Here is a 23702-nt window from a genome sequence, read left to right as displayed (position 1 = left end):
TTCAGTAGATCTGGGGTTCTGTACCAGCGTGTAAGGATTTTGTAGTTGGTCTCTTGAATTTTGGTGCATATGGATGATTTGTGTGTGAATTTGAGAATGTGTTGTTTTTTTTGGTGGTAAAATGGCAGTTTAGGTCTCTTTCCCATTTGTTGAGGCTTGGAAGTTGATAATCCTCTGGTGGTGTGATTAACACGTTATATGTAAGGGAAAGGGTGTGTAATATTACTCCTGTTTCTGTACAGAGTTCTTCCAAAATCGTGAGGGGCTGGTTTGTAGCATTAGGAGGTGTTATGGTGCTGAGAATGTGGCAGAGCTGGAGAGCTCTCAGGAAGTCCAGTCGGTATTGGCCTACGGGGTCTGAAAATTCCGCAATTGTTTTCCATCGTCCCGTGGTGCTGAAATGGGAGGCTTGGTATAGTCCCGACTCGCTCAGAGCGTGGTACTTTGTGTCTCGCATACTTGGTTCGAATTGGGGGTTACCTAGTATGGGACGCAGGGGTGAGTTACGGGAGGATAGGGAGGTCTGAGATATCAGTTGTGCACATATTTTGATGGTGTTACCTATCAGCGGTTGTCGTTTAACACGCGGTGGTAGGTCTGTGTGTCACCATGGAGCTCTATGTAGAGGAGATTCACTCTGAGCTTTTTCTCACTGTAGCCATAGTTTGGTTTCTGTAAGGCACCAGTCAATAAGTCTACTTAAGGCTATCGCGTGGTAGTAGGTGTGGATTTCTGGCATTGCTAGACCCCCGTATAGTTTTGGGAGAGAGAGTATCTTCTTGTGTAGTCTGGGTTTTTTCCCTGCCCATAGGAATGTTATGAATGCTGAGTGCACTTGTTTGAAGTATTCCACGGGTATATGTCTAGGAAGAGCTTGTAGGAGGTAGAGAAATTTGGGTAAAATTGTCATTTTGAGGATCTTACAGCGGCCAAAGCAAAAGTGTAGGCCGCTGTTCCATTGATTGAGTAGTTTTTGGACGTTTTTTAGGAGGGGTGGGAAGTTGAATTTGAATAGTTGGGAGAATTTCGGGGGGATGTGTGTACTCAAGTATTTCAAGGCCGTGTCTGTCCATTTTAAGTTAAAGCTGGCTCTGAGATGTGTGAGTTGGGGTATTCCTATCCCCATCGTCTCTGATTTGTTAAAGTTGATTTTTAACTTTGAGAGTTTCCCATATGTATCAAATTCTCGCAGTAGGTTGGGGAGGGAAGCGGTTGGGTTCGTAAGTGAGAACATCAAGTCGTCTGCGTATGCAGATACTTTATATTGTGATTTGTCAACTTCTACTCCGGTAATATCTGGGTTTAATCTTACATGACACAGGAAGGGTTCTAGGGACAGTGCAAAAAGTAAGGGCGAGAGTGGGAATCCCTGTTTAGTCCCGTTGGTGATCGGGAATGGGTCTGAGATCACACCGTTCGCTCTAACTCTAGCCGTCGGGTTTGAGTATGCCACTGATATCCAGTTTAACATCTTTTGGCCTATTCCTATATGTTTCAGTGTCGTAAACATGAATTGCCAGCTCACCCGGTCGAACGCCTTCTCGGCGCCTATGGTGTTTTGTTACTATTGGCTATGTGTAGTAAATTTAGTACTTTGGTGGTGTTATCTCTGGCTTCTCTGGTTGGTACAAAGCCAACTTGGTCTAGGTGTATTAGATAGGGTAGGTGTTGTTGTAATCTGGAGGCTATGATCTTGGTGAAGAGTTTAAGGTCGGTATTTAATAGGGAGATTGAGCGGTAGCTTCCGCATTGGGCTGGGTCTCTACCTTTCTTTTGGCATTACTGATACCTGCGCTTGTAATGTAGATCTGTGTAGTTTTGTTCCTGAGCTAAGGTCATTGAACTGGTTTACTAGGTGGTTACCTAGGGAGGGAAATAAGGTCTTGTAACATGGGATGGTAAAACCATCCGGTCCTGGCGCCTTACCCGGTTTCGCGTTACCTAATGCAATTTGAAGTTCTGGTAGCGTGATGGGTTCTTCTAATAAATCCTTAGCTTCAGCTGGTAGGGTTGACATGAGGGAGGAGGTTATGTATTCGGATGTTGTTTCTTGGGTTGGTGGCGTTGTGTTCAGGTTGTATAGGGAGTTATAGAAAGATCTGAACTCCTGTGAAATATGTTGGGGTAAGGATGATTTTTCTCCTGTGGTAGATATAATATGTGGTATGTAAGATGCTAATTTTTGTGTTTGTAGGGTCTGGACTAGTAATCTCCCATATTTGTTACCCAACTCATATATTTTTTTCCGGCAAATTTGAAGTGCAATAGATCAGTGATCTGTTTGCGGGTGATGTCGAGTTTGATACCTAATTGCCCGGATGAAGTCTGCTTGTGCTTTGTCTTTAGTGTTTGTAGTTTGTGAAGTAGTGAGGTCAGCTGTCCTTTGCCGCTTGAGTCGGGAGCCGTGTTTGACGAGTACTCCACGGATCACGGCTTTGTGTGTTTCCCATACTACCCCTGTCTCACTGTCAGGGGTGCAATTAGAGTTGAAGTATTGTCCTATCTCTTTTACTACATCTGCCAATACTTCTGGGTCTTGCAGTAAGCTCTCGTTCAATCTCCATGGTTGTCTCTGCGCTTTATGGATATCTGATATGGCGTATCGCAGGGTTATCGGGGCGTGATCCGACCATGTAATTGAGCCTATTGTGGTGTCTTTGATCGCTTGTAAATGTCTATGAGGGATCAGAAAATAGTCAGTACGTGAGTATGTCTGGTGTGGTCTGAAATAGAATGTGTAATCTCTCTCCCAAGGATAGAAGAGAGGCCAAGCGTATATCAGTTGTGCGGTATGTAGTGATGTGGAGATTCCTATGCGCACATCTCGCGAGGTTGAGGACAGTCCAGAGGAGGTGTCCTCTGTCGGCGTCAGGGGAATGTTGAGATCTCCTCCAATGATAAGTTGTCCTTCTGTATATTGCATAAGCTGTTCTAGGTGGTGTTTCAGAAATGTGTCTTGGTGATCGCTTGGGACGTAGAGGTTTGCAAAGGTTACCTTCACGTCTCCAATCTGACCTTTCAGGAATAGATATCGTCCCTCTGTGTCAGTCTTTGCGTCTATTTGTATCCATGGTATCTTAGCTGAAATTAGAATGGAAACCCCTCTGGATTTAGCCTCAGTGTATGTGGAATGGTATACTGTGGGGTAGTATCTGTTTTCAGGTATTTGCAATAGGATGATGTTGTGTTCAGTTCTTTCGCATTCAATGAGACTATATTCAGTATGTCCACGTTCGTGAATTGGAAGGGTGGTGGGGGTGTGGGGTAGGTGATGGGTACGTGTGAGGTTGAAGACGGGGTGGGAAGAAAGTCAGGTAAGAAGCTGTATTAGTAGAATTGGGTGATCAAACCAGAGAAAAGGGAAAAAAGTTAGGAGGTGGTCACTAGAGTGTGCAGCTCTAAGAGAAAGCGCTAATGTAGCAAAAGCTTGCTAAGGCGCTCTCCAGGTAGTCACTGGGTATTGAGCGCAGTCCTATGTGGGTTGGTGGACAGACAGTGCCAGGAAGCGAGCTCCCGGATCCCTCCATCCACCCCCGGCAATTGGAAATGTTGTGTCTTGAACCAGTATTCAGATCGATATAGACATATAACAAAACCGTTTTGAAGCATATAACATGTAATAAGGCAGTAAATGGCATAAACATTACCAACAGCTAGGCAGTAAAATTAAAACATTAAAACATATATAACTGGTGTTCTGAGCATCTTTTATATCCCTGACCAAGAAACTGTAATGCCCCGTACACACGGTCGGATTTTCCGATGGAAAATGTCCGATCGGAGCGTGTTGTCGGAAATTCCGACCATGTGTGGGCTCCATCGGACATTTTCCATCGGATTTTCCGACACACAAAGTTGGAAAGCAGGAGATAAAATTTTCCGCCAACAACATTTTGTTGTCGGAAATTCCGATCGTGTGTACACAAATCCGACGGACAAAGCGCCACGCATGCTTAGAATAAATAAAGAGATGAAAGATATTGGTCACTGCCCCGTTTATAGTCCCGACGTACGTGTTTTACGTCACCGCGTTTAGAACGATCGGATTTTCCGACAACTTTGAGCAAACATCCGTCGGAAAAAATCCTAGGATTTTGTTGTCGGAATGTCCGAACAAAGTCCGACCGTGTGTACGCCCTATAAGTGTTTCTTTCAGATCCCCCACATTCCCACCCCGTAAGGCATTAATTTGGTGAGAAGAGCTGTGTGTGCCAGTGATCATATGAATGTCCCCCAGTCCATGGAGTAGCCTGTTAGTGTTAGTGTCCAGGCTCCTTTATGTAACTGGACATTGAATGTGTAGGCGCCATTCCCCCTCCCCCATTCCCCCTCCCCCGCCCAGGCCCCAACCCCAAAGGATAGAATAACTCTAGACCCCCCAAGGACCCATCAGGTACGGCTCCTGTTAGATATTTTGGAGTGGATATAGAATAAGGGTATGCGACAATGTTCCTTTTGTTTGAGGATCACCATTGTAATTAGTGCTAGTTTATGACCTGCACTTGCTTGTAGTTGACCCCTCAGTATGGGGAAGGGTTCCACTCCCCCCTCCCCCCCAATACTCCCCCCCAGGCAGAACACTACCAATCCCAATGTCAGGGCTGAGACAAAAAAAGAAAAAAGTTACTTCCTCCTGTTGTGTGTCTTTTGATGGGGGATCGGGTTGTTCTGTCTCTTCGCCAGTTGCTCCTTATAGGGGTTTATTCCCTCCTGCAAGTTGATACTCTTTGGCAGCATGTTGGTTGCTCGGTTGTGTCACCCCCTTCCCTCCCTCTGCTTTTATGAGAAACCCCTTCTCCTCTCCTGCCAAGTATGTCAACGTTTGAGTGTATTTTGGCATTTTACATGGTGGCAGTTCCGTAGTTCCTAGATAAGTCGTGGGTTGTGCCCATTGTGAATGTATAGGGGGTCAACATCTGGGTGTTATTTTTGGGTCAGCCTGCCGATCAGTGGCGGGGCGTCTGGGGGAGATTTCACTCCATGTCCGCAGCGTGTGGAGGAGCGCGAGATCTTCCCTGCTTCCTTTGGTGAACACCAATGTAGTATCGGGGTATCTCGATAGTCATTTTGGGTTGCTGCCCGGGCCTGTACGGTGGACTGACTGGATCTCAGGTGGCTTTTGTTTGCTGGGGGGGAGAGTCAGGAGCAGGCACTGTTCTCCAAGTTTAGCCTTTTCAGGTGCGGGGATTGAGATGACCTCCCTGGATGGGGGGGGGGGGGGGGGATCAGTAGGATCACGGACTGTAGTGATGCCGACATGTTTCTCACATATCATTGGTTGGGTTATTGTGCTCCTGGTGGTGTCATCATAGGGGGATATTAGCAGCTGTGGGCCTATGTGGGGGTGGAATGTTTTTCAGGGTTTGTGGCTCAAATCCTACTCACGCTGTTCCTCTCCTGCTGCAGCCCGGGGTCTTCTCCTGTTCCTCTGCTGGCGAGGTTGCGCCGGGCCTCAGTATGTGGAGAGACCTGATCTGCCGGCAGGACTTGGGAGTATTTGGAGCCAATCCAGGACTGGTATCTGGTCTGCTTCAAGGAAACGGAAGAGCGCTGGGAGATTTGTAGGGTGAAGGCGGCCCCGTCCTTTCGAAATGTTACCGCAAGTGGATATCCCCAGTGATAGGTAAATCCCTTTGGCTTGGCAAGGTCGAGGACGGGTCGTAGCAGGGCTCTGCGCCTTAGTGTCGCCCTGCAGAGGTCAGGCAGGATTTTGATTTGCGCTCCCTCTAGGTCTACATCACCTTGATCCCAAGGTCTGAATGGCATCCTTCTGTGAGCAACGTAGCAGCCTGCACACGACGTCTCGATCCAGCGATGTGCACGAGAACAGTAGCACCTCTCCGGGTTCTCTTCCTCCTCATTGGCTGAAACAAGTGGTTGTAATGGCTCAAGGTTTTTTTTTTTACCTTCTACCTACCATTACCTACCATTCTATCATTCTATGCATGAAGGTAAAGAACCTTCTGTTTGAAGCAGCCCCCCCAGACCCCCCTAATACTTACCTGAGCTCCATCCCGATCCAGCAATGTGCACGAGAGCAGTAGCAGCTCTCTGGGTTCCTTGCCTCCTCATTGGCTGATACAGCAGCGGAAGCCATTGGCCAATGAGGGCCGAAGAGCTCTCTGTGTCTGTATGGACACACAGGGAAACGGCTCGGCTGGGGGTGACCCCCATAGCAAGCTGCTTGCTATGGGAGCCCTTGGAAGGAGGGAGGGGCCAGGAGTGCCAGCGAAAGATCCGAGAAGAGGAAGGCTGAGGCTGATCTTTGCAAAACCACTACACAAAGCAGGTAAGTATAACATGTTGGTTATTAAAAAAAAAAAAAACCAATAATTAGCCTTTAGCCTTGGTTCACACTGACTGAGGTGAATGAAATTGTTAGAGTTCAGCTGAACGCGCTCGATTTCATTCCCGCATGTCAGTCCCGATTTCGGGGGCGATTTCAGAGACATCCGTGCGGGTTTCTGCACAGATGTCAATGGAAATCGCATCCCCAAAACTGCCAAAAGTAGTACAGAAACTACTTTTGCAAATTGGTGCGGCGTCGCATCGATTAGGACGGTGCCATTGCCGGCAATTGCCACCGATTTGGCATGCAATTTCGCATGCCAAATCGCACCAATGTCAACCAGGGCTTAATATCACTTTAAGATCAATCAAACAGATCAAAGTTAGCGAGACACTTTATGGAATAATATTGTATAGTATCTGAATTGAAATGTACGATTATTGATTTGGTACTGAATTTCAACTGAAGAGGGGGAAGGGATGTGTAATTAAAAAGAAAGGAAGTCCTTTGGGTGCACAAATTCGGTGCATTATATCCATTGGGACTAAATTGTGATTTTGATTGATATTCAGAATTCATTCTTGTCACTATGTGCGAACTTCTTTTCCGCTGTGAGTTTGAAGTTCTCTGCCTTTGATGTTTGTCTTTTGAATGTCGGAGAAAGGCGACTGGCGTCTCTCATTAGTATTACTGTTTATTCTCTGCAGTTGCTGCTTTGTATCAATGTGATGACTCCTACATGTATCACACCATTTCCTGTCTAATCCCTATTCATGTTATTAAAATGTATTCAGATCTGCTATTTGGCCCGATGAAAGGCACAATGCCCAAAACCGCAGCCAATTTGTATATGTATATCTTCTTTTGAAGTATATAAATCTGTAACTAAAGTGATAATAAAGCCAGTCCCCCCGATGGCACTGTCTGCTCCCTCCTCTGTGTGCCTTCTCAGCAGGGTGCTAAAGAGGCGCCCATGCGTGCATGCTCACCGACCTGGGCTGTGTGCATCCATAGACACACACAGCTCAAATAAGCCATGCACCCCCCAGCTCCCTCCTCACAAGGGTTTGACTGACCGCAGCAGAAGCCTATGACTCTCCCTGCGCTCATTGTCTCCTGTGAGACCCAGTGGCGGTGCGTCCATTAAGGGCGCACGGGCGCTGCCCCATCTATCACGTCACCCCCCCTCTATGAATAATGGATAGATTCATGCATTGAATGGGCACAAGTGGCGGCATTTGATGTGCACAAGTGGTGGCATTTGACGTGCACAAGTGGCTGCATTTGATGGGCACAAGTGGTGGCATTTGATGGGCACAAGTGGTGGCATTTGATGGGCACAAGTGGCTGAATATGATAGGCACAAGTGGTGGCATTTGATGGGCACAAGTGGTGGCATTTGACGTGCACAAGTGGCTGCATTTGATGGGCACAAGTGGTGGCATTTGATGGGCACAAGTGGCGGCATTTGATGGGCACAAGTGGCTGAATAAGATAGGCACAAGTGGTGGCATTTGATGGGCACAAGCGATGGCATTTGATGGGCACGAGTGGCGGCATATGATGGGGCACAAGTGGCGGCATTTGATAGGCACAAGTGGCTGAATATGAAGGGCACAACTGGCTGCATGTGATGGGCACAAGTGGCTGCGTTTGATGGGGCACAAGTGGCTGCATTTGATGGGCACAAGTGACTGCATTAAATGGGGCACAGTGGCTACATTTAATGGGGCACACTGGCTACATTTAATAGGGCACAGTGGCTGCATTTGATGGGGCACAGTGGCTGCATTTGATGGGGCACAGTGGCTGCATTTGATGGGGCACAGTGGCTGCATTTGATGGGGCACAGTGCCTGCATTTGATGGCCCAGCGGCTGCATTTGATGGCACAGTGGCTGCATGTAATGGGCGCAGTGAGGCTGCAATTAATGTTTTTTTTTTCAGTATTTTTCAGTTTGTTTGCGCCCCCCAAAAAATTTTGAGCACCAGCCGCCACTGGTGAGACCTGGAAGTGAGAGGAGCGGTGCGGCAGCCAGGGTGGCGCCGGATCGGTGAGAGGAGTCAGGTAAGTGTTTAAGGATGGGAGTAGCAAAAGTAGTGGGAAGTTTACGTTCTAACGTTCGCGGCAACACCTCACATGTGTGGTTTCAACACCGTTTTCATATGTGGGCGGGACTTACGTATGCATTTGCTTCTGTGTGGGAGCTCACGGGGACAGGGGCACTTTAATTTTTTTTTTTATTGTTAATCTTACTTAAAAAAATTTAATTTGATCACTTTTATTCCTATTACAAGGAATGTAAACATCCCCTGTAATAGGAACATGGCATGAACGGACCTCTTTACAGTGAGATATGAGGTCAATAAGACCCATCTCACCTCTAGGTTGGGAAGCCTAAAATCCCAAAAAAAAAAAAAAAAAAAACGATCTCGGCTTCCCAAGGCCAAGGCGCCAAGGCGCCGCCATTTTTTTTTATGCAGAGGCAGGGCGTAACGTCATAACATCACGCCTGGCCTCCGACGATCATAGAGACTCTGGCGACCATCTGGTCTGCCGGAAATCTCTATGGTGGACATACGGGGCTGGCGGATCCGTTCTCCGACTCACCGATCTCAGCGGTGAGTTGGTAGAGGCACCGCAGGGCGACAGGAGGGGGGACGTCCCCTCTCGCTGCCCGTAAGAATGATCAAGCGGCTGACCCGCCGCTATGATCGTTCTTATGGTGTAGGGAATCGCTGGCTGAAAACGGCAATATCTGAATGATGCCTCTTAGCTGCAGGCATCATTCAAATATATCCCCACAAGCCCAGGACGTCCCGTGGTTGGCAAGTGGTTAAAGCAACGTAGTGCCGTATCACCAAAAATGGCCTGGTCATTAAGGGGGTAAATCCTTCTGGTCCTTAAGTGGTTAAGTTAAAAAAAAAAAGACTTTAGAGCCAATTTAAAGTGTTTTGTCCCATATGAGTATATAGTAGCAGCAGAATGTTCTAACCCCTACCTACCAGACTGGACTCCCTTTCAACATGGTCCAAAATCACATCTAAAACAATCCTCTTAAAATCCAATGCAGCCAGGGAGGCCCCATCCCAAGTCATTGTAGGGACGGAGCAGCTGTTGGGACCAGCGCCCCCTGCGATGAGTAGACACGTGCAATTTGTTTTGTTACAAATTCCTTTTTTCGTCAGAATTCGGCATATTCAGTCATTCGGAAGCATTCGAATGAACAAATTTTCTAACAGAACGAAAATTGGAAAGAATGAAAAATGCCAAAATCAGAAAAAAAAAATTCCAAAAATAAGAATGAAAACCCGAAAACTGGAAAATCCAAACCACCCAAAAACATTTGTATATTTGAGTTTTTTGTATTTTCTATTCTAATTAACCATTATTTAAGTGTTTTTAAATTATTATTTATTGAGAATAAATAATAATAATAATAAAAACGAATAATAATAGTTATAAACTATTAAATTATAGGTATTGGAATTTCCTTTCAAATTTGGTTAACTGTTAGTGAATGTAACAAATACGAATTTATCCAAAGTTATGAATTATCCGAAATAACGAATGCCGCATCTAAACATATGGAACGTAACGAATTCGAATGCATCCGAAGTTACGAATTATCGAAAAAAAAAAAACAAATGCCGTTCGCAACGAATGATCCGATAAATGAAAAAAAAAAAAAAGAAGAAGAATACAACTGAAACGAAAAAGAAAACCAAATTTTTTCGGCCGCGCACATGTCTAGTGATGAGCAACGAATGCCGATCATAACGAATGATCTGATAAATGAAAAAAAAAGAAAAAAAAGAAGAAGAATACAATGGAAACTAAAAAAAAAACCACATTTTTCGGCCGTGCACATGTCTAGTGATGAGCTCAGAGGCTGTGACAGGGGAGAGTAGACAGGTATAGGTACCTGAATTCTGTCTTTATAGGATCTTTATGTAATCCTCTGCTTAGTGGCACTGAGGGAGAGAGAACGGGCCAGCACGGAGATCCTATTAGGACTCTATTGCTTTGTACAGTGCAGTCAGTCTAACGCTCTGAGCTTGCCGACAGAGGGAGAGAACTAAGTGAGCAGAGTGGCAATGCTTCTTTACTGTCCAATCAGCAGGCTGCGGTCGGGGAGGTGACTAGCTGTACTGGAGAACAGTGAAGCTGTTGACCTGACTGTCCTGTGTGGTAGGGTTGCCTGAAACACAAAACTGTCCAAAACACAAAAACAAATCCTTTCGTTCTGAATTTCCTTGCCTGGTCTAGAGTGCTTCTTTATGTTTTCCACTTTGTGGTGAATGATTATTCCCTTTTATTTATAGGAAAACATACAAGGTGTAATTATACTTACTGGGCAGCAGGTCACAGCTCAGGTGTCGGTGCAGCTTGTCCTCCAGCTTCAGGTAGAGGGTGAGCTGTGAAAAGACAGACCCATGACACAGAGGAAGGTACAGGGAGCTCCAATGTAGAAATGGACAATAATTATAATGGCAGCTTGTATAGAGAGCAAATAATGTGCAGCAGGGATACTAAAAATCTGTGATACGGGAGACAGGGGTTAAAGTGGACCTGTCACTATCAAACAAGAAAAAAAAAAACAAAAAACTATTTTAGGCCACCACATGGCTTCAGTCTCAGTTCACACCCCATGCAGTCCAGTGCGTTTTTGTTCTGCATCAAAAATGCATGGAAAGTAGTTTATATGGTTTCCAATGGCATAGTTCCCACCAGTGTGCTCAGTTTCAGGGCTTTTCAGTTCCAGAAAAAAAAAAGTAGAACATGCTGCATCAAAAACACACCAAAAACGCACCGGAACACATCAAAAACGCATTAAAAATGCAGAAACGCTCTGGAGTGCGAATGAACCAGCCCTAAGTCCTTCTATCCCCAAACCTGGATTTACTCAAATGCCAACAAATAGGTGGGTGCAGGGCTGGGACAAGGGGTGGGCAGGAGGGACGGCTGCCCTGGGCACTGGTATCGTGTGAGGTGGGGGGGGGGGGATTAGTGTTGGAAGGGGGAATTCAGGGAACAGCAGGGGGTAAGTATTGTTCTAAAGGGAAATTTGGGGGGGGGGGGTGACAAGAGGGGTGATTTAGGGGGATTTGTTTTGGGAGAGGGGATGGGGAAGAAGATTTGTGCTAGGGGGAAATTTGAAGTGGGGGAGGAGATGTGTACTAGGAGGGGAAATGTTAAGGGTAAAGGATTTATGCTAGGAGGGCGAGTTTTTTTTCCTTTTCTTTTTTTTTGGGGGGGGGGGGGCATTTGAGCTGGAGGGATTTAAGGGATTGGGGGCAAGGATTTGTGCTGAGAAGAGGGATTTCAGCAGGGATGCAGATCTGGAGGAGGGGGGATTTATACTTAGTGGGTAAGCATGCAGATTAGTCTTCTGTGTTTTTGTGGGGGGATTCTTGCTGACACATAATGCTCATACATCTTGGAGGGGACGCAGTGTGACTTGTTTGCCCTGGGCTCTAGATGACCTTGTCCCGGCACTGGTTGGGTGCATTGCACTGTGGGATACTGGAGGAAGGGTGTACTGGAAGTCCAAACTGGAGGTCAAATGGAATGCAGGGGCTGGTGTGAAACAGAGAAGACTTCCTAAGGACCAGGGCTAGGCCACATGGTAGGCAAAAGTGTGCAGCCATCTTGGGCATTTCAGCAAGAGGGGGACATAAAAAGGGCAGAACATGTAAATGATGCTGCTAAAGTAGTTGGGGGCAGGGCCAGGACAAGGGGTGGGCAGGAGGGACAGCTGCCCTGGGCACAATTGTTTATTGCAGGGATGTGGGCGCTCTGACCCTAACCCAAAGGCGAGGAGGGGCACAGTATGGCATCATCCCAGCACTGGTTGGTGGGGGGGATGGCACTTTGGCCCTTGCGTCTTAGATACTATAGAGCCTTGCACTTTCCAGGACTAATGTATGGCGTGCTAGCAGGTACTAATTGTTTAGGTTTTAACTAATATTAAATGGGTCTTGGAAGACCTGAGGAATATTATTTAAAACTATTTGTCCAATAGGAGTAAAGATGGAATCAATAACTGATATCGATCTATACGTAGTTCATGTCCACCTATGAAGAGATCCCATCCTCCTTTCTACTCTTTTCCTCATCATATGCAGAAGAATATACGAACGATTTCGTCACACAGGAGCTTCAGTACTCATACATGGAATTCTAGTAGCATGGACTCGTGTGTTACATACATGTAAGCGGGCCTTGTCTTCCTTCCGCTCCAGGCTACAGTGCATTTGGATGACCTGCAATGAAGAGGAAAATAACTAAACATTGGGGGTAACTGGTCATATGAACTGAAAACCTCCTCAAGATATTCTCTGTGGCCCACCTTCCGAGTCTCCACCTCCACCGGCTCTGGAGTGGGGGTCTTCACCGTCTGTAGATCCTCCTGAGACTGTGAGAGGGCGCGTGGTAGGACATGAGGACGAGAGACGGCAAAGTTCATGAGTGGGTAAATCCCATTTCTAGGGGAACCACAAGAACATTAAATTCAAAGAAGCCAGAGAGTTGGGGAAATGGGAAAGAGAAGGAGAGAGAAGGAGAGAGAAGGAGAGAGAAGGAGAGAGAGAGAGAGAGTGAGTGAGAGTGAGAAAAAAATAGACATTCTCCATAACACAGGTAATTAGAGAGACAATACTTAGACTGTGACAGGCCAAGAAGATCTGGAGCAGAGCCAGTATGTGAGAGAGGAGGTGAGAATATGAAGGTTAGATAATGTCAAACTGAAAAGAGAGAGATCCAGACAGTCAAAGCCATCAACGGCTGACCACAGCGTCCTCTCACCTGACATCTTCCAGAAATTTGTCCAATTCCATAGACCCAACCTGGGAATACCTGGTAAAAATAGGAGAAAGTGTGAGGTCATTCTATAGACAAGCAACCCCTCTAGCCAAATACCCCTCCTGTGTCCTAATGACCGATTTGCTCGTAGGCAGGTGCAGTCTGCTTTCTCCACTGCAGGTGGTGCTCAAACCGCAGCGGCACTGCAGAGAGGAAGTCAAGAGGAACATGGTTCCTCTATGGCACTGGTTCTTGACCTTTCTAGTGTTGTGACCCCTTGATAAAATTTCCCAAGTTGCGGGGACCCCTAACAGTAAAATTATTTTCATAGGTTGTCAGCACCCAAGGCAAGACAAGTAATTTGTACCCCCAACCCACAGATATTTAACACACCCTGAGTCCCTTCCACATGTACACTATTAAAACCCCTTATGGTACATTTTAGGATGTACCACTCCTTTCTTTTTCTTCTCCTTTCTTTCCCTTTTATCCCTCTCTATCCTAATTTCTTGTTTTTCCCCCCATCCCTCTCTCTAGCCATCTTTCTCGTTCTTTCTCTTATTCTTTCTCTGCCTTTTTCTTTGTTCCTCCCCCTCTTTTCCGCTCCCTTTGTTCCTCCCTCTCTATTTTTATTCTTTCTCTTACTCCTTGGTGGGGGGAATGGGATGAGTGGCAGTACTGGGGGAAGTTCTGATCAGCCAACTTAGGTGCTCTTGATCAAAGTCATCTCTGATCTGAGAACTGTAGTGGGGACCTTTAATGGCAACTATATTCACAGGTAGTGTTACTCACTGTGTCTCCGACTTTGTGGTGTCTTGTAGCAGTGACACCTATGCCAAAATCAGTTGATAGGGTCTCCTCCAGCCCCTCCCACTTCACATTCCTCACCAATCAGCTGACCTCTAGTCTCTGCCCCCCAGCCATGCCATGAACTGAATGGGTGGCTGCGAAGAGGCTGAGTGGGCGGCCGCGGGCTCCAGGAACAGCCCAGCTGGGAAGCCGCGAAAAGGCTGGGAGAGCGGGACGGGCTTCAGGAACAGGCCAGGATTCGGTGACCCCTGACTAATCATCATTTGACCCCCAAGGGGGTCCGGACCCCCAGGTTGAGAGCCACTGCTCTATGGTTTCCTGGGTCACGGGAGCAGCTATCCAGTTGGATGCTGGAGCCCCATGCATCTCTGGCGACCCATCTTGGGTCAGACTGGTCGGTGAGTTGAGCTGGGAATTTGCTTTGGTTTTGTTTGACATGCGTTGCCCTTCCATGTGCTCCTTTCTGCAAAGGCCGGTTATAGGTGGGGGCAGTGGCCATTTGTACTGTTGGAAAATTGGTGAGGGACACCTTTTCTGCCATTGTGCTATATGCTGAGTGTCCAGTGCGCCCCTGTTCTTTTAAGGAGGGGTGGGCTCCCTCCAGGCTCACTTGCACTCTATCTATCCATTATAATGCATGTGCTTCTACTATGGAGACTCTCAAAAAATGAGGGGTTAGGAACTCAGATAATACTGGGGTGCTGTGAAGTAGCCCTGCAGCTACGCAGGTATTTGCAAATGTGTGAAAACTAAACCCCTGTTTTTGACGTATACTGTTAGACGCAGCAATTCAGTTGTTTGCAGGCTGGTTGGTAAGTTGAGCTGGAAAATGTACTTGGATTCGTTTGACATGCCCCGCCCTTTCATGTGCTTTTTGCTGCAAAGGCCAGTTTTAGGTGTGGGCAGTGGCCATTTGTTTGTAGAGTATTGTTTGCTGACTCCCGGGCTTGGCACACATTTCACATGTGGTTAGTTTAGGGACAGGGTGGTTAGTGTAGGGACAAGGTGGTTAGTGTAGGGACAGGGTGGGTAGTGTAGGGACAGGGTGGGTAGTGTAGGGACAGGGTGGGTAGTGTAGGGACAAGGTGGGTAGTGTAGGGACAAGGTGGGTAGTGTAGGGACAAGGTGGTTAGTGTAGGGACAGGGTGGTTAGTGTAGGGACAGGGTGGTTAGTGTAGGGACAAGCTGGTTAGTGTAGGGACAAGGTGGTTAGTGTAGGGACAGTTCACCCATCTGTCAGGGACAGTGCTTAGTGTCAGGGAGAGGTTCCAGATGAGTAGGGACAGCGACGGGGAAATGCCATCATTCCTGGAATCCTCCCAATTTGAGTATGGACCGGCCAGGCCTTATTCCGCCCCTGGAGACAGACGCTGTCAGCACAACCTACTGCTCATCGCTGTAATCCTGTGAGTGTGCTCGGTCAGGTTGTCCTCACACCTGGCTTGTTGTGCATTGCCAAACTTAAATTTCAATATAGTTCTGTTTTCTGCAACTGGACCACAATGCACCTCCACACATGCCCAGCACCAATACTAAGAGCTCACATCTACTGGCTCGCTAGTATAATTCTTCATGATCCCATTCCAGCCTTGGCTGACCCCATTTACAACCATGTATTGCCCTCAGCCACCCACTCTTTCAGCAATACAGTTCACACTCACCTCCACAGCACAGCCGACTGTCCCTTCCGTGGCACAGAAGCCATGATACCCTGAGGGTCGATCATTTTGGTCTTCTCTTCCAACAGGCTATCCTGCGTGATGTCTGCAGAGACAATATGACAGAAGGATATCACAATGGGGTGTCCCACTTTGACCCTCGAGGTCCACAGGCAGGTCAGGACTGGGAGAAGACATTGTACTTTGGTCCAATGCTGGTCACACATTGTCCAATTTTCACTAGTGATGTGACCCATCAATAGTCACTGATAATAATCAATGTATTGCTGAAGGATAAGTGTTTGGGTGTAATTATAATCTTTGGCATTAAGTGCAAACATTGCCAAGCATCATAGAATAGGAGGAAAAAAGGGAATGAGAAAGAGACCGAGAAAAAGAGAGAAGATGAAGAAAGAAGAATGAGAAGAGTGTGGGGTAGGAAAGAAAAGTTTAAAAAAAGAGAGCACAGTATGCAGAGAACAGAGGGATAGCCAAGCACAAAGAGGAGAACGATGGGATGGACAGATAGATGGGTGCTCCACAGTTTAATAGAGGAGGGTTGTGCTTGACTCAGACTGCATGTAATGTTATAGGTCCAACTCTGAATAGCATATGATTTGTTCTTTCAAAAAATACAAATCAAAATTCCACTGACACCAAAGTGCTTCACTCTTCACTAACCATAAAACTGTACCATAGTCAACACACCTAGGTTCTGAGTCTCTTTGTCAACAGACTATGAGGGAAATTCAATAAAGCTGCTGCGCCACTTTTCTGGCTTTAATTCCTCTTGTTAATGCAGTGGCGTACCAACGAGGGCAGTCCGCCCTGGGTGCCACACATTGAGGGGGGTGTCAGGCTGCACCCGGGTAACACCCATTGCCGGCCGCCGGATTGCCTCCGCCTGCACTAACAAAGGACATCGGAGCAGGGAGCAGAACAGGAGAAAGAAACAGCAAGTTAACCAGCAGGTGATTGGTGGCTAGGACCACCTAGCTACAAATCACCTTCTGGTTAACTTGGAACGTTAACTCCGGCAGCTCTCGCTGTCTAGTCAGCGCTGCCGTTTCTCTCTCCCGTTCTGCCTCCTATTCCCTGCTCCGCTCTGCATATCCAAATAAGGTAGGAAGGGGCAGAGCTGTGGGGGATAGGGGCTGTGTAATGTAAAGGTGGTCCAGAGGTGTGGGGGGCTGTGTAATGTAAAGGTGTCCAGAGGTGCAGGGGCTGTGTAACATAAATGGTGTCCAGAGGTGCAGGGGCTGTGTAATGTAAAGGTGTCCAGAGGTGCAGGGGCTGTGTAATGTAAAGGTGTCCAGAGGTGCGGGGGCTGTGTAACATAAATGGTGTCCAGAGGTGCAGGGGCTGTGTAATGTAAAGGTGTCCAGAGGTGCAGGGGCTGTGTAATGTAAAGGTGTCCAGAGGTGCGGGGGCTGTGTAACATAAATGGTGTCCAGAGGTGCAGGGGCTGTGTAATGTAAAGGTGTCCAGAGGTGCAGGGGCTGTGTAATGTAAAGGTGTCCAGGGGTGCGGGGGCTGTGTAATGTAAAGGTGTCCAGGGGTGCGGGGGCTGTGTAATGTAAAGGTGTCCGGAGGTGCGGGGGCTGTGTAATGTAAAGGTGTCCAGGGGGGCGGGGGCTGTGTAATGTAAAGGGGTCCAGAGGTGCGGGGCTGTGTAATGTAAAGGGGTCCAGAGGTGCAGGGGCTGTGTAATGTAAAGGGGTCCAGAGGTGCGGGGGCTGTGTAATGTAAAGGTGGTCCAGAGGTGTGGGGGGCTGTGTAATGTAAAGGTGTCCAGAGGTGCGGGGGCTGTGTAACATAAATGGTGTCCAGAGGTGCAGGGGCTGTGTAATGTAAAGGTGTCCAGAGGTGCAGGGGCTGTGTAATGTAAAGGTGTCCAGAGGTGCGGGGGCTGTGTAACATAAATGGTGTCCAGAGGTGCAGGGGCTGTGTAATGTAAAGGTGTCCAGAGGTGCAGGGGCTGTGTAATGTAAAGGTGTCCAGGGGTGCGGGGGCTGTGTAATGTAAAGGTGTCCAGAGGTGCGGGGGCTGTGTAATGTAAAGGTGTCCAGGGGGGCGGGGGCTGTGTAATGTAAAGGGGTCCAGAGGTGCGGGGCTGTGTAATGTAAAGGGGTCCAGAGGTGCAGGGGCTGTGTAATGTAAAGGGGTACAGGGGTGCGGGGGCTGTGTAATGTAAAGGGGTCCAGAGGTGCAGGGGCTGTGTAATGTAAAGGTGTTCAGAGGTGTGGGGGCTGTGTAATGTAAAGGGGTCCAGAGGTGTGGGGGCTGTGTAATGTAAAGGGGTCCAGAGGTGCGGGGGCTGTGTAATGTAAAGGGGTCCAGAGGAACGGGGGCTGTGTAATGTAAAGGGGTCCAGAGTTGTGGGGGCTGTGTAAGGTAAAGGGGTCCAGAGGTGTGGGAGCTGTGTAATGTAAAGGGGTCCAGAGGTGCGGGGGCTGTGTAATGTAAAGGGGTACAGGGGTGCGGGGGCTGTGTAATGTAAAGGTGTCCAGAGGTGCGGGGGCTGTGTAATGTAAAGGTGTTCAGAGGTGTGGGGGGCTGTGTAATGTAAAGGGGTCCAGGGGTGCGGGGGCTGTGTAATGTAAAGGGGTCCAGAGGTGTGGGGGCTGTGTAATGTAAAGGTGTTCAGAGGTGTGGGGGGCTGTGTAATGTAAAGGGGTCCAGGGGTGTGTAATGTAAAGGGGTCCAGAGGTGTGGGGGCTGTGTGATGTAAAGGGGTCCAGAGGTGCGGGGGCTGTGTAATGAAAAGAGGTCCAGAGGAACGGGGGCTGTGTAATGAAAAGGGGTCCAGAGGTGCGGGGGCTGTGTAATGTAAAGGGGTCCAGAGTTGTGGGGGCTGTGTAAGGTAAAGGGGTCCAGAGGTGTGGCAGCTGTGTAATGTAAAGGGGTCCAGAGGTGCTACACACTGAGCTTAATATACTGTTAGCCCACACTTTTGGTTAATGGCTAATCCTTTATGTTTTGAGTCTCCATCCTCTTGTACAGAGACTCTTCCCCACGTGTACATTGTACTGATTCTACTCCTTTATATACGGAGACTCTACTCTCATGGATTGAGGACCATCTTTATGGGCTTTACCCCATGTACTGATTCCCCTCTTTCATGTACTGAGACCCCACCATCATGGACTGAGACCCTCCCCTGTATACCGAGTTTCTTCTATCATATACTGAAACCCCTTCTTCATGTACTGAGTTCCCTCCCTAAATGTACCAAGTCCCTACCTTTAAGGGTTGTGGTCCACCCTTATGGTTTGAGACCCCACTCTCATGTACCGAGTCTCCTCCATGTACTGAGACCCCTCAACCAAGTACTGCGCTCCCTCTTTAATATATTGGGACTCGACCCTCAAGTGTTGTGGTCCACCCTTATAGCCTGAAACCCCACCTTCATGTACTGAGACCCCTCCCCCATATAAGGAGCTCCCTCTTATGTACAGGAACCCTACCCTTCCTTTATGTACGTTATGTTTAGACCCCACCCTTTATGTACTTTATGTTTAGACCCCACCCTCATGCACTGAAACTCCATCCTCATGTACGGAGTCCCCTCAGCCATGTACTGAGACCCCTCGACCATGTCCTGAGCTCCCTCTTTAATATACTTTGACCTGACCCTTAAGGGTTGTGGTCCACCCTGATTGCCCGAGACTCCACCCTCATGTACTGAGACCCCTCCCCCATGTCCTGAGCTCCCGCTTATTTACAGGAACCCTACTTTCAAAGGTTGTGGTCATTGCTGGGAAAAAGGTAAATCGAGAGACCAGGGCGAACATGCCAAATTTCTCCACCCCCCAAGATGTATGAGCATTGTGTGTCAGCAAAAATCCACCCCCCCCCCAAAATTTTTTTTAAAAAAAAATCGAGCACTAATCTACATGCTTACCCCCTAAGCATTAATTCCCCCTCCTCCCAGTGCAAATTCCTAGCGCAAATCCTCTACCCCCCCAAATTTCCCACCCGAGCACAAACTCCCCTCCCTCAATCCTCCATCCTTGCAAAAATCTACCCCCCCCCTCTAAATTTCCTCTCCCAGCACAAATGCCCCCCAAACATCCCTACTAGCACAAATCCCCCTCCCCCCAAAAAAATCCCCCTTCTAGCACAAATCCTCTCCCCCACCATATTACCTTTTCTAGCACAAACCCCCCAAATCCCCCCTCCTAGCACAAATATTCTTCTCCCATCCCTCCTCTCAACACAAATCCCCCACCCAAATCACCACTCCTAGCACGCCTCCCCAAATTTCCCCTCCTAGAACAATTCTTACCTCCTGCTGCCACCCAAGTTCCCACTCCCAAACACAAATCCCATCCCCCCCCCCCCAATCACCTTGTGGTGCCCCCCCACCTCACATAACACCACAGTGCCCAGGGCAGCTGCCCCTCCTGCCCACCCTTTGTCCACCCTCATGATCCGAGACCCTTACTTCATGTACTGAGACCCCACCCTCGCGGATTGAGTCCCCCGTAGTCATGGACTGGGCACCACCACTTCAGAAGGTAATAATGTTTTTCCTCTGGTTGTGCAGCTGCATCATTTATGAAGTGGGGCACTTGTATCAGGCAGCATTTACTGAGCTGTTATTATTGTTCCGGATAACGACATTAGTGGTTGTGAAATTGTTTTTAATTGATATTAGTGCTCCTATTTTATCCCCCTAATGGGCTGCTGAGGCAAATGGTCTGTTTATTCCTGATAGAGCAGCTGTAAACTGGCTGGATCAGCACCAATTGCCGGCTATTACATGAACACATTACAACGCGGCAATATCCTCGCCGAGCTTTCTGTGCCCACATCACGTAGAACCAAAACATATATGATAAAGTACAGTGCCTTGAAAAAGTATTCATACCCTTGAAATTTTCCACATTTTTGTCATCTTACAACCAAAAACATAAATGTATTTTGTTGGGATTTTTTGTGATGGACCAACACAAAGTATCACATAATTGTGAAGTGGAAGGAAAATGATAAATGGTTTTCAACATTTTTTACAAATAAATATGTGAAAAGTGTGTGTGTGTGTGTGTGTGTGTGTGGGGGGGGGGGGGGGGGGCATATGTATGGCGCCCCCCGGAGTCAATACTTTGTAGAACCCCCTTTCTCTGCAATTACAGATTTTTGGGGATGTCTCTACCAGCTTTGCACATCTAGAGAGGGACATTTTTGCTCATTTTTCTTCTTTGCAAAATATCTCAAGTTCTGTCAGATTGGATGGAGAGCGTCTGTGAACAGCAATTTTCAAGTCTTGCCACAGATTCTCAATAGTGTTTAGGTCTGGGCTGTGACTGGGCCATTCTAACACATGAATATGCTTTGATCTAAACCATTCCATTGTAGCTCTGGCTGTATGTTTAGGGTCGTTGTCCTGCTGGAAGGTGAACCTCCGACCCAGTCTCAAGTCTTTTGTAGACTCTAACAGGTTTTCTTCTAAGATTGTCCTGTATTTGGCTCCATCCATCTTCCCATCAACTCTGACCAGTTTCCCTGTCCCTGCTGAAGAAAAGCATCTCCACACCATGATGCTGCCACCACCATGTTTCACGGTGGGGATGGTGTGTTCAGGGTGATGTGCAGTGTTAGTTTTCCGCCACACATAGCGTTTTGCTTTTAGGCTAAAAAGTTGAATGTTGGTCTCCTCTGACCAGAGCACCTTCTTCCACATGTTTGCTGTGTCCCCCACATGGCTTCTCACAAACTACAAACAGGACTTCTTATGACTTTCTTTCACCAATGTCTTTCTTCTTGTCACTCTTCCATAAAGGGCAGATTTGTGGAGAACACGACTAATAGTTGTCCTGTGGACAGATTCTCCCACCTGAGCTGTGGATCTCTGCAGCTCCTCCAGAGTTACCATGGACCTCTTGGCTGCTTCTCTGATGAATGCTCTCCTTGCCCGGCCGGTCAGTTTAGGTGGACGGCCATGTCTTGGTAGGTTTGCAGTTGTGCCATACTCTTTCCATTTTCCGATGATGGATTGAACAGAGCTCCGTGAGATGTTCAAAGCTTGGGAGATTTTTTTTATAACCTAACCCTTCTATAAACTTCTCTACAACTTTATCCCTGACCTGTCTGGTGTGTTCCTTGGTCTTCATGATGATGTTTGTTCATTACGGTTCTCTAACAAACCTCTGAGGACTTCACAGAACAGCTGTATTTATACTGAGATTACATTACACACAGGTGGACTCTATTTACTAATTAGGTGACTTCTGAAGGCAATTGGTTCCACTAGATTTTAGTTAGGGGTATCGGAGTAAAAGGGGCTTCCCCCCCCCACACTTTTCACATATTTATTTGTAAAAAAAAATGTGATAACATTTATCATTTTCCTTCCACTTCACAATTATGTGCCACTTTGTGTTGGTCTATCACATAAAATCCCAATAAAATACAATACATTAATAGTTCCCCATCCTTGGTGTCACTGGCAGGAATAGTGCCCCATCATTGGTATCAGTGGGAGGAATAGTGCCCCATCATTGATGTTAGTGGGATGAATAGTGCCCCATCATTGGTGTCACTGGCAGGAATAGTGCCCCATCATTGGTGTCAGTGGCAGGAATAGTGCCCCATCATTGGTGTCAGTGGGAGGAAGAGTGCCCCATCATTGGTGTCAGTGGGAGGAATAGTGCCCCATCATTGGTGTCAGTGGGAGGAATAGTGCCCCATCATTGGTGTCACTGGCAGGAATAGTGCCCCATCATTGGTGTCAGTGGGAGGAAGAGTGCCCCATCATTGGTATCAGTGGGAGGAATAGTGCCCCATCATTGGTGTCAGTGGGAGGAATAGTGCCCCATCATTGGTGTCAGTGGGAGGAATAGTGCCCCATCATTGGTGTCAGTGGGAGGAATAGTGCCCCATCATTGGTATCAGTGGGAGGAATAGTGCCCCATCATTGGTGTCAGTGGGAGGAATAGTGCCCCATCATTGGTATCAGTGGGAGGAATAGTGCCCCATCATTGGTGTCAGTGGGAGGAATAGTGCCCCATCATTGGTGTCAGTGGGAGGAATAGTGCCCCATCATTGGTGTCAGTGGGAGGAATAGTGCCCCATCATTGGTGTCAGTGGGAGGAATAGTGCCCCATCATTGGTATCAGTGGGAGGAATAGTGCCCCATCATTGGTGTCAGTGGGAGGGAGGAATAGTGCCCCAAGGGCCAGAAAAAGGCATGCAAAGGGACACATCTGGCCCCCGGGCCTCAGTTTGGAGACCCCTGGTTTAAACGATATGAATAAAAGGTAACCCTTGTAAGAACACCTGGCAATGCTCTATGGGTTGTCCTTTACCTGCCTAGGAAAACACCCCTCCTCCATACTCACATCCACCCATCAAATCATACTGAAATTTGCATAACTCCTCCCAATAGCAAGCCTACTGTTTACATCAGGGCTGAGGTCTCTTGAGAAGAGTACAGAGGGCGGGGTCTGTGATGTTTTCAGGAAGCAATGTATAGCCCCCTGCCGGCCCCTCCCTCTAGCCATGATCTGCCTGCATTGCATAGAGAAGAACAGAGAGACAGTGATGACATCACTGGGCCTGATATAAGATATGTCCTACAAATGGGAAGATCTTTCATGTTGATGAGGGGGGACGGAGGAACCAGGGAAGGAGAAATACGCACAGGTTAAACTTCAGCTTGAATGCTTACAGGGGGTGTTGAGGAAGCAGTGTGTTGCTAGGAGCTTCAGAGAATGAACCTCAAATAACACTCGGTGGAAGAGAAGGTCGTGTGCAGACGGGCGTTTCTTCGGGGAAGCCGAGAGACACTGCAGGATGAATTCCTGGAAGATAAATGTTACAAAGTGTCAATCGGGACCAGTTGACATGCCGAACTGATCTCCAGACATCGACCCATAGAAGTGCTCTTCTCACACCTTCATATTGGGGTCCTCCAAGGCATTGATCGCTCGCTTTACATTCTCCTCCAACACTTTGTCCCCATTGGACTGAATCTCCAGCACGCCCATCTGCAAGGCAATGAGATTGGTCCTCATAATGACGGGTCATCAGAACCTGCACACAGTTATCCAATCACAGTGTTCCATCCTACGCATTAGACCACTCCCACCCCCGCTTTAATTATAAGAGAAAAGTCTGCAGAGCATCGTATTGTGCTC

At 47.6% G+C, this 23702-nt stretch overlaps 1 protein-coding gene across 1 annotated transcript in view; it reads right to left on the bottom strand.

Moving 5' to 3' along the window:
- NRBP2 (nuclear receptor binding protein 2) overlaps window positions 1-23702 on the bottom strand; it is a 176383-nt gene that overhangs the window by 24412 nt on the left and 128269 nt on the right. The window contains exons 10-16 of the mRNA XM_073632374.1: window positions 23460-23552; window positions 23234-23366; window positions 15565-15667; window positions 13097-13147; window positions 12642-12777; window positions 12502-12555; window positions 10644-10707 (exon numbers count right to left, since the gene is read on the bottom strand). Coding sequence (XP_073488475.1) covers window positions 10644-10707; window positions 12502-12555; window positions 12642-12777; window positions 13097-13147; window positions 15565-15667; window positions 23234-23366; window positions 23460-23552 — 634 coding nt within the window. The remainder of the gene's footprint in view (window positions 1-10643; window positions 10708-12501; window positions 12556-12641; window positions 12778-13096; window positions 13148-15564; window positions 15668-23233; window positions 23367-23459; window positions 23553-23702) is intronic.

This window comes from Aquarana catesbeiana, linkage group LG05 (assembly GCF_042186555.1).
Source record: "Aquarana catesbeiana isolate 2022-GZ linkage group LG05, ASM4218655v1, whole genome shotgun sequence".
Lineage (NCBI taxonomy): Eukaryota > Metazoa > Chordata > Amphibia > Anura > Ranidae > Aquarana > Aquarana catesbeiana.
This window is presented reverse-complemented; position numbering and strand designations above follow the sequence as displayed.